The sequence below is a fragment of the Electrona antarctica genome (assembly GCF_951216825.1).
Source record: "Electrona antarctica genome assembly, chromosome: 22".
Taxonomy (NCBI): Eukaryota; Metazoa; Chordata; class Actinopteri; order Myctophiformes; family Myctophidae; genus Electrona; species Electrona antarctica.
The window spans coordinates 6,016,248-6,029,241 of NC_136805.1; the positions used below are offsets into that span (position 1 = coordinate 6,016,248).

The following is a 12,994-nucleotide window of genomic DNA, read 5'->3' on the forward strand; positions in this document are numbered from 1 at the left end:
GGAACTGTCTACAATCAATCTTAAAACTGAACAACTTGATTTCACTTGAACGTTTTAAAAGACTTGTAAGGATCCATTTGAGATCCAGCTGTACTTATATAATCGTTTCTTATCCTGTAATGTATTTGTGTTTTATATTGTATGTTATGTAATCAGGGTGTTATTGAAAAAGAGAACTTGCTCTCAACTGACTTCCCTTCATGCTTTTTGACGATAAACGTTTCCTCCCTACAGGGATCGCCGAGTGCTTCAGACGAGGGGAACTCTTAGACGAGGTACGTAACGCTGGTTTGCTTTGGTGCAGATCTTACAGTCAAGGTGGGGCGGCGGCCGCTCAGGGGTAGAGTGGCCACTAGGGGGGGCGGCGGCGGCTCAGGGGTAGAGTGGCCACTAGGGGGGCGGTGGCGGCTCAGGGGTAGAGTGGCCACTAGGGGGGCGGTGGCGGCTCAGGGGTAGAGTGGCCACTAGGGGGGCGGCGGCGGCTCAGGGGTAGAGTGGCCACTAGGGGGGCGGTGGCGGCTCAGGGGTAGAGTGGCCACTAGGGGGGGCGGCGGCGGCTCAGGGGTAGAGTGGCCACTAGGGGGCGGCGGTGGCTCAGGCGTAGAGTGGCCACTAGGGGGCGGCGGTGGCTCAGGGGTAGAGTGGCCACTAGGGGGGGCGGTGGCGGCTCAGGGGTAGAGTGGCCACTAGGGGGCGGCGGTGGCTCAGGGGTAGATTGGCCACTAGGGGGGGCGGTGGCGGCTCAGGGGTAGAGTGGCCACTAGGGGGCGGCGGTGGCTCAAGGGTAGAGTGGCCACTAGGGGGCGGCGGTGGCTCAGGGGTAGAGTGGCCACTAGGGGGGGGGGGGGGGGGGGGGGGGGGGGGGGCGGTGGCGGCTCAGGGGTAGAGTGGCCACTAGGGGGGCGGCGGCGGCTCAGGGGTAGAGTGGCCACTAGGGGGGCGGTGGCGGCTCAGGGGTAGAGTGGCCACTAGGGGGGCGGCGGCGGCTCAGGGGTAGAGTGGCCACTAGGGGGGCGGCGGTGGCTCAGGCGTAGAGTGGCCACTAGGGGGCGGCGGTGGCTCAGGGGTAGAGTGGCCACTAGGGGGGGGCGGGTGGCGGCTCAGGGGTAGAGTGGCCACTAGGGGGGCGGCGGCGGCTCAGGGGTAGAGTGGCCACTAGGGGGCGGCGGTGGCTCAGGGGTAGAGTGGCCACTAGGGGGGGCGGGTGGCGGCTCAGGGGTAGAGTGGCCACTAGGGGGCGGCGGTGGCTCAAGGGTAGAGTGGCCACTAGGGGGCGGCGGTGGCTCAGGGGTAGAGTGGCCACTAGGGGGGGCGGTGGCGGCTCAGGGGTAGAGTGGCCACTAGGGGGGCGGCGGCGGCTCAGGGGTAGAGTGGCCACTAGGGGGGGGGGGGGGGGGGGGGGGGGGGGGGCGGTGGCGGCTCAGGGGTAGAGTGGCCACTAGGGGGGCGGTGGCGGCTCAGGGGTAGAGTGGCCACTAGGGGGGCGGCGGCGGCTCAGGGGTAGAGTGGCCACTAGGGGGGCGGCGGCTGCTCAGGGGTAGAGTGGCCACTAGGGGGGCGGCGGCGGCTCAGGGGTAGAGTGGCCACTAGGGGGGCGGCGGCGGCTCAGGGGTAGAGTGGCCACTAGGGGGCGGCGGTGGCTCAGGCGTAGAGTGGCCACTAGGGGGGGGGGGGGGGGGGGGGGGGGGGGCGGTGGCGGCTCAGGGGTAGAGTGGCCACTAGGGGGGCGGCGGCGGCTCAGGGGTAGAGTGGCCACTAGGGGGGCGGCGGCGGCTCAGGGGTAGAGTGGCCACTAGGGGGGCGGCGGCTGCTCAGGGGTAGAGTGGCCACTAGGGGGGGCGGTGGCGGCTCAGGGGTAGAGTGGCCACTAGGGGGGGGGGGGGGGGGGGGGGGGGGGGCGGTGGCGGCTCAGGGGTAGAGTGGCCACTAGGGGGGCGGCGGCGGCTCAGGGGTAGAGTGGCCACTAGGGGGGCGGCGGCGGCTCAGGGGTAGAGTGGCCACTAGGGGGGCGGCGGCTGCTCAGGGGTAGAGTGGCCACTAGGGGGGGCGGTGGCGGCTCAGGGGTAGAGTGGCCACTAGGGGGGCGGCGGCGGCTCAGGGGTAGAGTGGCCACTAGGGGGCGGCGGTGGCTCAGGCGTAGAGTGGCCACTAGGGGGGCGGCGGTGGCTCAGGGGTAGAGTGGCCACTAGGGGGGGGCGGTGGCGGCTCAGGGGTAGAGTGGCCACTAGGGGGGCGGCGGCGGCTCAGGGGTAGAGTGGCCACTAGGGGGCGGCGGTGGCTCAGGGGTAGAGTGGCTGGATGGTAACCGCAAGGTTGCCAGTTCGAACCCGCGTTCCCCCAGAGTTGGTGTCGAAGTGTCCTTGAGCAAGACACTGAACCCCTAATTGCTCCTGATGTGCAGGTTGGTGCCTTGCATGGTTTCCGCCGCCATCGGTGTATGAATGTGTGTGTGTGAATGGGTGAATGTAATGCACATCTATGTAAAGCGCCTTGGATAAAGGCGCTATATAAATGCACCATTTACCATTTACCAAGGTCGACGTGGTGAAGTCCTCTATGCTTTGCTCCGACGCCGCGTGCATAATCTGTGATCCAATTGTAGCAGTCCCTGGATCTGCTTCTTATTCATGTAGGCTATAAGAATATGTCCTTGTTGTTAAAGATCACCTTTTTATTTTTACTTTACAGTTTTTGCCCGTAATTTCACGCCACTCCGGCTACCCAGGGGCAGCGGGTCGATCTCCACAGAGCTGATGTAAACGCAAAGTGAAAGGGTAGCGCAGAAACGTCTCGGAGCATTAGGGCCGGGCGATATGACTTCAAATCAATATCACGGTTATTTCAAACAACTGAGAAAAAAAACGAGAAAATAAATAAAGTTAGCCCATTTTGACCTGAGATCAGATTCTAAAAATGTCTTCTACATCCTGACAGTTTTCTGAAAAAGCTATGTTTCTATGTCAGTGGTTCTTCGATTTTTCAAAAATAGCAGACCTACAAGCTCGTAGCGCGCCACTCGGTGGCGCGCTATGAGCTTGTAGATCTGCTATTTTCAATAGCTAAAGCATAACATAATGCTAACACCAAAAGGGGTTCCCGCATTAGGGGGCTCTGAGCTTTAGGTCAGAACCTATACAGGTTGCATACTGTACACTACAGCACAACTCTTATACCTGGTTGATGTAAAAAGATCACACTCATGTGAAGTGACGGGTGCCTTTTTATTTGCTTCCGTACGTTTGGCTCCTTTCTTCCTTCTGCTGTCTACATTCTCCGACGCTGTTTCAATTTACTGTTTCTTGTGAAGCTTTTTACAGAATTGGTTTATACTGTAGTTGTACTGTTTCTTGTCTTTGTCCATTCCTGGCTTGTTTCTTGTATGCAACGTAACAAGATTCAACATAATCAGCCAGATGACGTCTTACGTTAACGTCCATACACGGGGCTGGCAAACGATTTACGTCATGAGTGCTCTAGGGGTACTTAAGGGAGTGGACCCTTTAGGGTCCATTTGGTTCCATTTGTACACTCTCAGAGTTCAATTTACAGTGGTTTTACAATATAAATTGGGGTCCCAGAGATAGAAATGCCATTAAATCGGGGGTCCGTATAGCATAATGCGTGTGAAACTGGGGGTCCATCAAATTAATATGTTTCGGAATCACTGCTATAGCCGTAAAAATCCTCCCTTATCGGGTCACTGGCATATGTTTTCAGATGGGTGGTCCGTGGCCTAATAAATGTTGATTTGGGGGTCCTTGACACGAAAACCAGAAAGAACCACTGCTCTAAAACCAGACAGAACCACTGCTCTAAAACCAGACAGAACCACTGCTCTAAACAGACATTAAACCAGACAGAACCACTGCTCTAAAACCAGACAGAACCACTGCTCTAAACAGACATTAAACCAGACAGAACCACTGCTCTAAAACCAGACAGAACCACTGCTCTAAAACCAGACAGAACCACTGCTCTAAACAGACATTAAACCAGACAGAACCACTGCTCTAAACAGACATTAAACCAGACAGAACCACTGCTCTAAAACCAGACAGAACCACTGCTCTAAACAGACATTAAACCAGACAGAACCACTGCTCTAAAACCAGACAGAACCACTGCTCTAAAACCAGACAGAACCACTGCTCTAAACAGACATTAAACCAGACAGAACCACTGCTCTAAACAGACATTAAACCAGACAGAACCACTGCTCTAAACAGACATTAAACCAGACAGAACCACTGCTCTAAACAGACATTAAACCAGACAGAACCACTGCTCTAAACAGACATTAAACCAGACAGAACCACGGCTCTAAACAGACATTAAACCAGACAGAACCACTGCTCTAAACAGACATTAAACCAGACATTAAACCAGACAGAACCACTGCTCTAAACAGACATTAAAAGTCCATAGACTTGGCTGCCATATGACATAATCTTCAAAAGCCATGCATTGGAGGGGCTTTAACTCGCCTCAAAAAAGAAAAAAGATTAGTAGAATTCATACTTAACATTAACACCTTGCTTGCCCGGACCTATTTAATCCATTTAATCCATGTGCCCATCATTTATAGCGCCCGGACCACTTTTACCGGCGCACCGGAAGTTGTTGTGAATGTCTGTGTAGCAGCTAACAATAGCCACACCACTCTAGAGTCGATCGACAACGGGAGGTAAGAATAAATCTATCGATACTAGCGACTGGACCGCGGAAGGCCGTCTAACACAGGATATTTTTTCATAATTAGACGGGATGATTTAGATCGCGAGTTATGAGCGTTTTAAGATTTTCGTTTTCGTCCGCTAAACAGGCAGGGAACATTTTCAATGACGTGTCACTGTTTGACACGTCATCGGATTGGGCAACAATGTGGATCCTAGGCTGTGGAGCGATGCGGTCTGTTTTGATATCACTAATCTCCGTCCTATTTATCAATCTCCGGCTTGGGCACTTGACCATGACCTTGAACTTGACGGAGATCTCCGCCCTGGGCTCCTAATAAACGCTCTATAGAGAATACGACACCTTTTTGGATAGATTGTTGATTTAACACCGAGTGTGGGTCCAGTTGGTTCCATTGAATGAACACTGTGTTTTCTCCACAGGGTCCCTATGAGGTGCGAGGGGATGTGGTGAATGGCCCCAGCCACCAGGGTCCCATGAGGGCCCGCACCGCAGACCAAAGCAAAGTGAGTCCCGGAAACTAATCCATTCCCGAACCCTGCCAAATTCACGTGTGGCGGGTAATCGGCTATTGACACGCAGTGAGCTTGTAGATCAGTGATTTCAAGACCCATAGGGGGGTTGAAACGTTGTCATCCTTATACCTAAATAAAATATATACCTACATTTAATTTAACATGAATCTCCATGGGGGAGGAGGACAGCTTGCCCTGTCTCCTCGCTGCTAACGGGTTGGGGAGGGACTTGGCGAAGGGCTAATTACTATAACGACTAAATTGCGTAACAGATTTAAATCTTATGGATCCTGATTCATACGTGTTGTGAGCCTCTACATCTCCTGTGTTAGACACGTAACGCCACGGATGAATGAATAAAAGCATTTGAAACACCACTAAATGTCATGTCTACGGTACCTACACATCCATAACGTATACAGTGTCTGCCAAGGGGTTATTTTAGGCCCATTTAAGAGTGGGGGTCGAGGGCCATCACAGCATGGCACCTTAATCTATTTAGATATTTAGTCACACACACACACACACACACACACACACGCAACGAGTGTGTCACCAGAATGTTGATGCCCCAGGGGGATGTGTGCAAGGCACGAGTACGAGATGCGTGTCATCCGTGCATCGCTAACTTACACGTACATGTGTTTGTACAGTAGAAAGAAAGAAATAATGAAAGAGAGAGTGAGCATCCACAAGGATGTGGCTGGCGTGTGTGTGTTACCACTCAGTGGGCTATAATTTATGTCCCGGCTGGGCGGCCATTAAGGTGTTGTCTAAATTAAAAATCTTTAACAGAGACACTCCATCGTCCGGCACAGGCCCACCGTAGAAACCAGAATGTTACGAAGAAAAAAACCCTACTTTGGACCCTATACGGGTCTGTTTGCAGACTCTCTGAGTTAAATGAACGGCTCAGGATTCTTTGCAGTGCACCTCTGGCTAACAGCGTGCTCTGTGGATGGACAAAGATGTGGTGAAGAATGCGTATAGCTCACGCAACATCGATCTTCCACAAGCATCCACCTGACAGTGGATGGCGGATGTATTTTCAGAAATGAAAATAGTGCTTGATGTACCTTTTTTTTTTTTTTTTTTTTTTTTTTTTTTTTTTTTGCAGACAATAAGTGCTTCTACGGCCTTTACTAACCCCAAATTGAAGTCTAGAACATGTCCATAGTAGCGTAGCGCACGTTTTCTGCTGTCATGTCACGTGGCATTGAAGTTGCCTCACTGTTACGCTCAGCTGGGAGAAACGGTGCTGTGTGTGTTCTGTTCCATAAAAATGTGTACTTCGCCTCCCCCTGTTGGCCAGCCGGGGCGCCTGATGGAGGGGAAAGGAACTGGTTGGAATAACGTTTTCCTTCCACGCGCTACGTCCAACCAGGGAAACTCCCCTCTGTCAGGTGTAAAGGAGCGACTTGGACACTCATGCATGAAGGAAGCATGGGTTCAAGTCTGTTGCTCTCCCCAGGTTGGCGGAGGGTGTGTAGAGCCCAGGATCACATTAGATTAGATAATTGACACAGGGGTGAAAAATGGGTTACAAAATCATGGGATAAAAATTATATATATATATATATATATATATATATATATATATATATATATATATAAAAAAGAACCACTGGACCACTGGACATGTTCAGATATCACTAACAAAAGTGTTTAAATGTTTAAATAAAAATGTTTATTTAACTTTTCACCAGTGGTGGAAAAAGTACTCAATTGGTACTTTTACTTTAAGTAAAAGTACCAATACTGCAATTTAGAACTACTTCGTTACAAGTAAAAGTATGGAATTGAAAAAGTACAAAAGTATCGGCATCAAAATCTACTTACGGTACTAAAAGTAAAAGTACTCATTGTGCAGAATGTGCCATTTCACAAGTTCAAAATGTGTACAAAATCTATTGAAAATAGAACATCTACAAGCTCACAATGCGCCGCAACGGGTTGAAGTGGTTAAAGTATGTTTTCTAATCAAAATGAAAATCTCCAAAGTAACTAGTAACTAAAAGTTTTCAAATAATTTTAGTGGAATAAAAGTACACATTTTGGCTCTGAGATGTAGTGGAGTAGAAGTAAAAGTATTGGAAATTGAAAATACTCAAGTAAAGTAGAAATACCTCAAAATTGTACTTAACCCATTCTGGACGGGAACCCCTTTTGGTGTTTTAACTAAGCATTAAGTTATACTTTAGCGTTTGAAAAATAGCAGATCTACAAGCTCATAGCGCGCCACCGAGTGGCGCGCTATGAGCTTGTAGGTCTGCTATTTTTGAAAAATCGTAAAAATGTGGCACAAATCTTTATATTATTTCAGAGCAAACGTTTTTTTTTTTTCGTTTTTTTTTTTACGTCGGGCCTAAAAGTACTTAGTTACTTTAAAAGTACTTAGTTACTTTCCACCACTGCTTTTCACTTAATTACTGTTTCATTGTTTTTCTTCCCCTAGTTGCTCATGAAGGGCTACAAGATCTGCTTCCAGGGCCCTTTCACAGACATGACCACAGGTATATATTTATATTACATACAGTATTAATTATGATAAACCTACTTTTTTAACTACGTTTTTATTTGCACATTTACGGTTAGTTGCGGCGCAAGGGGTCTATGTGTCTCACATTCAAACATCATACATGCCCATTACATTGTTGTTGGTGATGTGATGTTTGGGTTCTATATCGCAGTCCATTTCTCCCATTTTTCAATGAATAGAGTCTCTTGCCAATCTTAAGGTGTGAGTTAGTTTCTTCACCCACTGCTCATTCATTCATTATCAATCATCATAACCTTTATTTCAACTCGGATTTCAATGTAGCCGAGATACAGAACACAACAACATCAATTAATAAACCGTTACAATCTTGAACGAAGTCGTTGGAAACCATTTCCCAGGGAATTGACCCAAGGAAGGCAGTGATTTATAAGGACTTCTGGAGCTCGATCATTCCAAGCCAAATGGAGTACTGACAGAGAATGCTTACGTTTCTTACTAGCTGCCAATAATTATAACAAACGTATATATTTGTGTAGCTCAAGGTGCTGTACTGAACTGAGAAATGCATCCTACTGTAGTGCATTGTGTCAAAGTGTGACAGGAAGTTACCAGACACTGTACAGTAAGTACTGTAAGAGCAGTGAGTCATTTTACAGTGTTCTGGCAGCCTACAGTACGGTATGTTGCTGTCAGGTGGAGACCTTGTATGTCCAAAGCTGTCCCTCTTTGAGTGGTGCAACCACTCCATTAAGTCGCTATGTGTGTCTGCCTCTGGCTGTGTCCCTGGGTGTGTCCCTGGGTCCCTGGCTGGGTCCGTGGCTGGGTCCCTGGGTCCCTGGCTGGGTCCGTGGCTGGGTCCCTGGGTCCCTGGCTGAGTCCCTGGCTGTGTCCCTGGGTCCCTGGCTGGGTCTGTGGCTGTGTCCCTGGGTCCCTGGCTGGGTCCGTGGCTGTGTCCCTGGCTGGGTCCGTGGCTGTGTCCCTGGGTCCCTGGCCGGGTCCCTGGCTGTGTCCCTGGGTCCCTGGCTGGGTCTGTGGCTGTGTCCCTGGGTCCCTGGCTGGGTCCGTGGCTGTGTCCCTGGGTCCCTGGCCGGGTCCCTGGCTGGGTCCCTGGGTCCGTGGCTGTGTCCCTGGGTCCCTGGGTAGCTGGGTCCCTGGCTGGGTCCGTGGCTGTGTCCCTGGGTCCCTGGCTGGGTCCGTGGCTGTGTCCCTGGGTCCCTGGCTGGGTCCGTGGCTGTGTCCCTGGGTCCCTGGCCGGGTCCGTGGCTGTGTCCCTGGGTCCCTGGGTAGCTGGGTCCCTGGCTGGGTCCGTGGCTGTGTCCCTGGGTCCCTGGCTGGGTCCGTGGCTGTGTCCCTGGGTCCGTGGCTGTGTCCCTGGGTCCCTGGGTCCCTGGCCGGGTCCCTGGCTGGGTCCCTGGGTCCCTGGCTGGGTCCGTGGCTGTGTCCCTGGGTCCCTGGCCGGGTCCGTGGCTGTGTCCCTGGGTCCCTGGGTAGCTGGGTCCCTGGCTGGGTCCGTGGCTGTGTCCCTGGGTCCCTGGGTAGCTGGGTCCCTGGCTGGGTCCCTGGCTGTGTCTCTGGGTCCCTGGGTCCCTGGCCGGGTCCCTGGCTGTGTCCCTGGGTCCCTGGCTGGGTCCCTGGCTGGGTCCCTGGGTCCCTGGCTGGGTCCGTGGCTGTGTCCCTGGGTCCCGGGCTGGGTCCGTGGCTGTGTCCCTGGGTCCCTGGCTGGGTCTGTGGCTGTGTCCCTGGGTCCCTGGCTGGGTCTGTGGCTGTGTCCCTGGGTCCCTGGCTGGGTCCGTGGCTGTGTCCCTGGGTCCCTGGCTGGGTCCGTGGGTGTGTCCCTGGGTCCCTGGGTCCCTGGCTGGGTCCGTGGCTGTGTCCGTGGCTGGGTCCCTGGGTCCTTGGCTGGGTCCGTGGCTGTGTCCCTGGGTCCATGGCTGGGTCCCTGGCTGGGTCTGTCCGAGCACGAAAATTGCCTAGTAAGAGCCTAGTAAAAATATCAGATCTTTTTAGTAATGGAATTTTTTAGATCGGTTTGTTTGTCTGTTAAAAAAAAAAGAAAGTATTTTGACAAATGTGACCAATTTTGACTGAGAGCCTGCCATTGTGCATCCTCCAGCTTTTCACCAGAGGAGAACTAGAGCATGTCTGAAATAAATATCAGAGCTGAAATAGACATGTAAATGTGAAATTAATGCTTAAACATGTAGCTAGGTGTAATGTTAGAGTCCACAGAAGTGAACCTTTCAAGCCTGTTTTCTCAACTTGCTGTTTTCTGCAAGACATTAACTCTATAAGCCATATCTCCAAAACTGGGGGGGCAAACTGAACAACCAATATCTCTATTTGAAGCTATGATTCACATGAATACACGGGAAAAAAATATCCAATGGCAGTCCCTCAGTGCTCTAAAATAAGATCTTGGAATCTTGAAATGTTTTAGAAAAAAAAAACACAAATCTTCTCTTCTGGCGTTGGGGTTAGCACAAATATTTTCAGATGGCGGGCCGAATATATATATATAAATGAGGCGGTCCTTTGAACTAGTGCCGTGTGCATGGCCAGACTCTTGTCCTGATCTGCCCCAGTACAGATTGTGCTGTAGGGCTTGCATTCAGGGCGGCTTCCGGCACTCTCTCTACATGAACACACCTTTTTATAGTTGAGTCACCTTTTTGGCTCGGTCTCACAGGACCTCACGAATCACGTTAAGACCTTTATTCCATCTAACAACAAACGGCCCCATGGCAACGCCGCGGGCATGTTTCCTATTCCTGGATGCTTTCTCTCTCTCGCTCTCGCTCTCCCTCTCCCTCTCTCTCTCTCTCTCTCCCTCTCTCTCTCTCCCTCTCTCTCTCTCTCTCTCTCTCTGTCTCTCCCTCTCCATCTCTCTCTCTCTCTCTGTCTCTCTCTCTCTCTGTCTCTGTCTCTGTCTCTGTCTCTCTCTCTCTGTCTCTGTCTCTGTCTCTGTCTCTGTCTCTCTCTCTCTCTGTCTCTCTCTCTCTCTCTCTCTCTCTCTCTCTCTCTCTCTCTGTCTCTGTCTCTGTCTCTGTCTCTGTCTCTGTCTCTGTCTCTGTCTCTGTCTCTGTCTCTGTCTCTCTCTCTCTGTCTCTCTGTCTCTCTGTCTCTCTCTGTCTCTCTCTCTCTGTCTCTCTCTCTCTCTCTCTCTCTCTCTCTCTCCGTGGTGAGGCTCAGCAGCTGTGTGGAAGTGGAGCTGACAGCAGCGCTGCTTCGCCCCAGGGAGCAACGGGCTCCTCGTTGCGGCCGGCATGCAATGCATGCATGCATTGCATGCATGCATGCATTGCATGCATGCATGCATTGCATGCATGCATGCATGCATGCATGCATGCATGCATGCACGCATGCATGCATGCACGCATGCGCGGCACCGAGTGCCGCGCTATGAGCTTGTAGGTCTGCTATTTTTGAAAAATCGTGAAAATGTGGCACACATTTGGAATATATATATTCTTTCAGAGTGAATGTTTTTAACTCAAATCTTTGCTTCTGGGGGGGTCCCTGCTGGAACAACATAGTTTCAGATGGGGGTCCTTTTGACATGAAAAACTTGAGAACCACTAACATAGAAACATGGGGTTAGGATTTAGAAGACATTTGTAGAATCGTCCTCCAGTCTAAATGGCTTAAGAACATTTACTCAAGTACTGTACATGTTCAGTATTTCCATCATTATTAGGCCTTTTTTTCTTCGATTTTTCAAAAATAGCAGACCTACAAGCTCATAGCGCGCCACTCGGTGGCGCGCTATGATCTTGTAGATCTGCTATTTTTCAATACCTAAAGCATAACATAATGCTAACACCAAAAGGGGTTCCCGCCCAAAATGGGTTAATACCAGAATACTGACATAGTATTGATTTCAGCTGTTACAATTCCAAACCCCCTTTAATTACTTCATGACTAGTATTAAAAAGTACTGTACATGTTCAGGTATTTTCCATTTTACTAGAGTCTTCTAAATTCTGACAGTTTCCTGAAATTCCTATGTTTCTGTATCAGTGCATGGTGCTCAATATTTCATGGACAAGGACCCCAACAATGATATGTAATTGGCCTCCGACCCCCATCTGAAAATATGTTGTTCCAGGGACCTCCCCAGAAGCAAAGATTTGAGTTAAAAACGTTGGTTCTGATAAAGTATATATTCCAAATTTGCGCCACATTTTCACGATTTTTCAAAAATAGCAGTCCTACAAGCTAAATTATAACAATGTTTAAAACACCAAAAGGGGTTCCCGCCACAAAATGGGTTAAACGGATCTACAAGCTCACAACACGCTATACTGCGACCCATTGTGAGCTTGTAGATTTGCGATTGAAGTTTGACAAATGTATGTAATTGGATTTGTTACTTTAAGTATATATTTTGATGGCAATACTTTTGTACTTTTACTCTGGTCGAATTTGGAATACAGGCCTTTAAACCTAACCCATTGACGCCTGGTGCAACCTATACGTCGTTCTACCTTTGATGCAGCCGGCGCGCTCTCTGTGTCTCATCAGCTATACATGGGAACCCCTTTTGGTGTTTTAAACATTATGTTATAATTTAGCTATTGAAAAATAGCAGATCTACAAGCTCATAGCGCGCCACCGAGTGGCGCGCTACGAGCTTGTAGGTCTGCTATTTTAGAAAAATCGTGAAAACGTTTTTAACTCAAATCGTTGCTTCTGCGAGGTCCCTGGAACAACATATTTTCAGATGGGGGGTCGGCGACCAAATACATATAATTTCCGGGGGTCCTTGACATGAAAAGGGTTGAGAACCACTGACATAGAAACATGGGTTTTTCTGAAAACTGTCATGATTTAGAAGACATTTGTAGAATCGAACTTGGGTCTAAATGGGTTAAAAAAAAAAAGAATGAATCAGAATTTGAAGGTTTTCTGAAACCTTAGGTCAGCTCCCTGGAAGGTGTTCCCAGATGTGGCCTCGGGCATTAAAGGGCCACTTTTTGCAAAACAGATCGTTGTTTTATCCCATTCTGGGTGGGAACCCCTTTTGGTGTTTAGCTATTGGAAAAATAGCAGATCTACGAGTGGCGCGCTACGAGCTTGTCTGCTATTTTTGAAACATCGAAGAACGACTGACATAGAAACATATCTTTTTCAGAAAACTGTCAGGATGTAGAAGACATTTTTAGAATCTGATCTCAGGTCAAAATGGGTTAAAGGGCCACTTCGATCCTTTTGCAAACAGATCGTTGTTTTAATGATGTCTGGGAGACGAGAAACACTTTCCTGGGGGGTTTTATGTAGGCAACAT

The 12,994-nt window shown here is 49.9% G+C and overlaps 1 protein-coding gene across 1 annotated transcript in view; it reads left to right on the plus strand.

Annotated features, from left to right (window-relative positions):
- Positions 1 to 200: 200 nt before the first annotated feature.
- LOC306914786 (breast cancer type 1 susceptibility protein homolog) overlaps positions 201 to 12,994 on the plus strand; it is a gene marked incomplete at its 5' end in the record, with an annotated part of 37,446 nt that continues 24,652 nt past the window's right edge. Inside the window, 3 exons of the mRNA XM_079491985.1 lie at positions 201 to 275; positions 5,118 to 5,201; positions 7,666 to 7,723. Of these exons, the coding sequence (XP_079348111.1) occupies positions 201 to 275; positions 5,118 to 5,201; positions 7,666 to 7,723 (217 nt within the window). The remainder of the gene's footprint in view (positions 276 to 5,117; positions 5,202 to 7,665; positions 7,724 to 12,994) is intronic.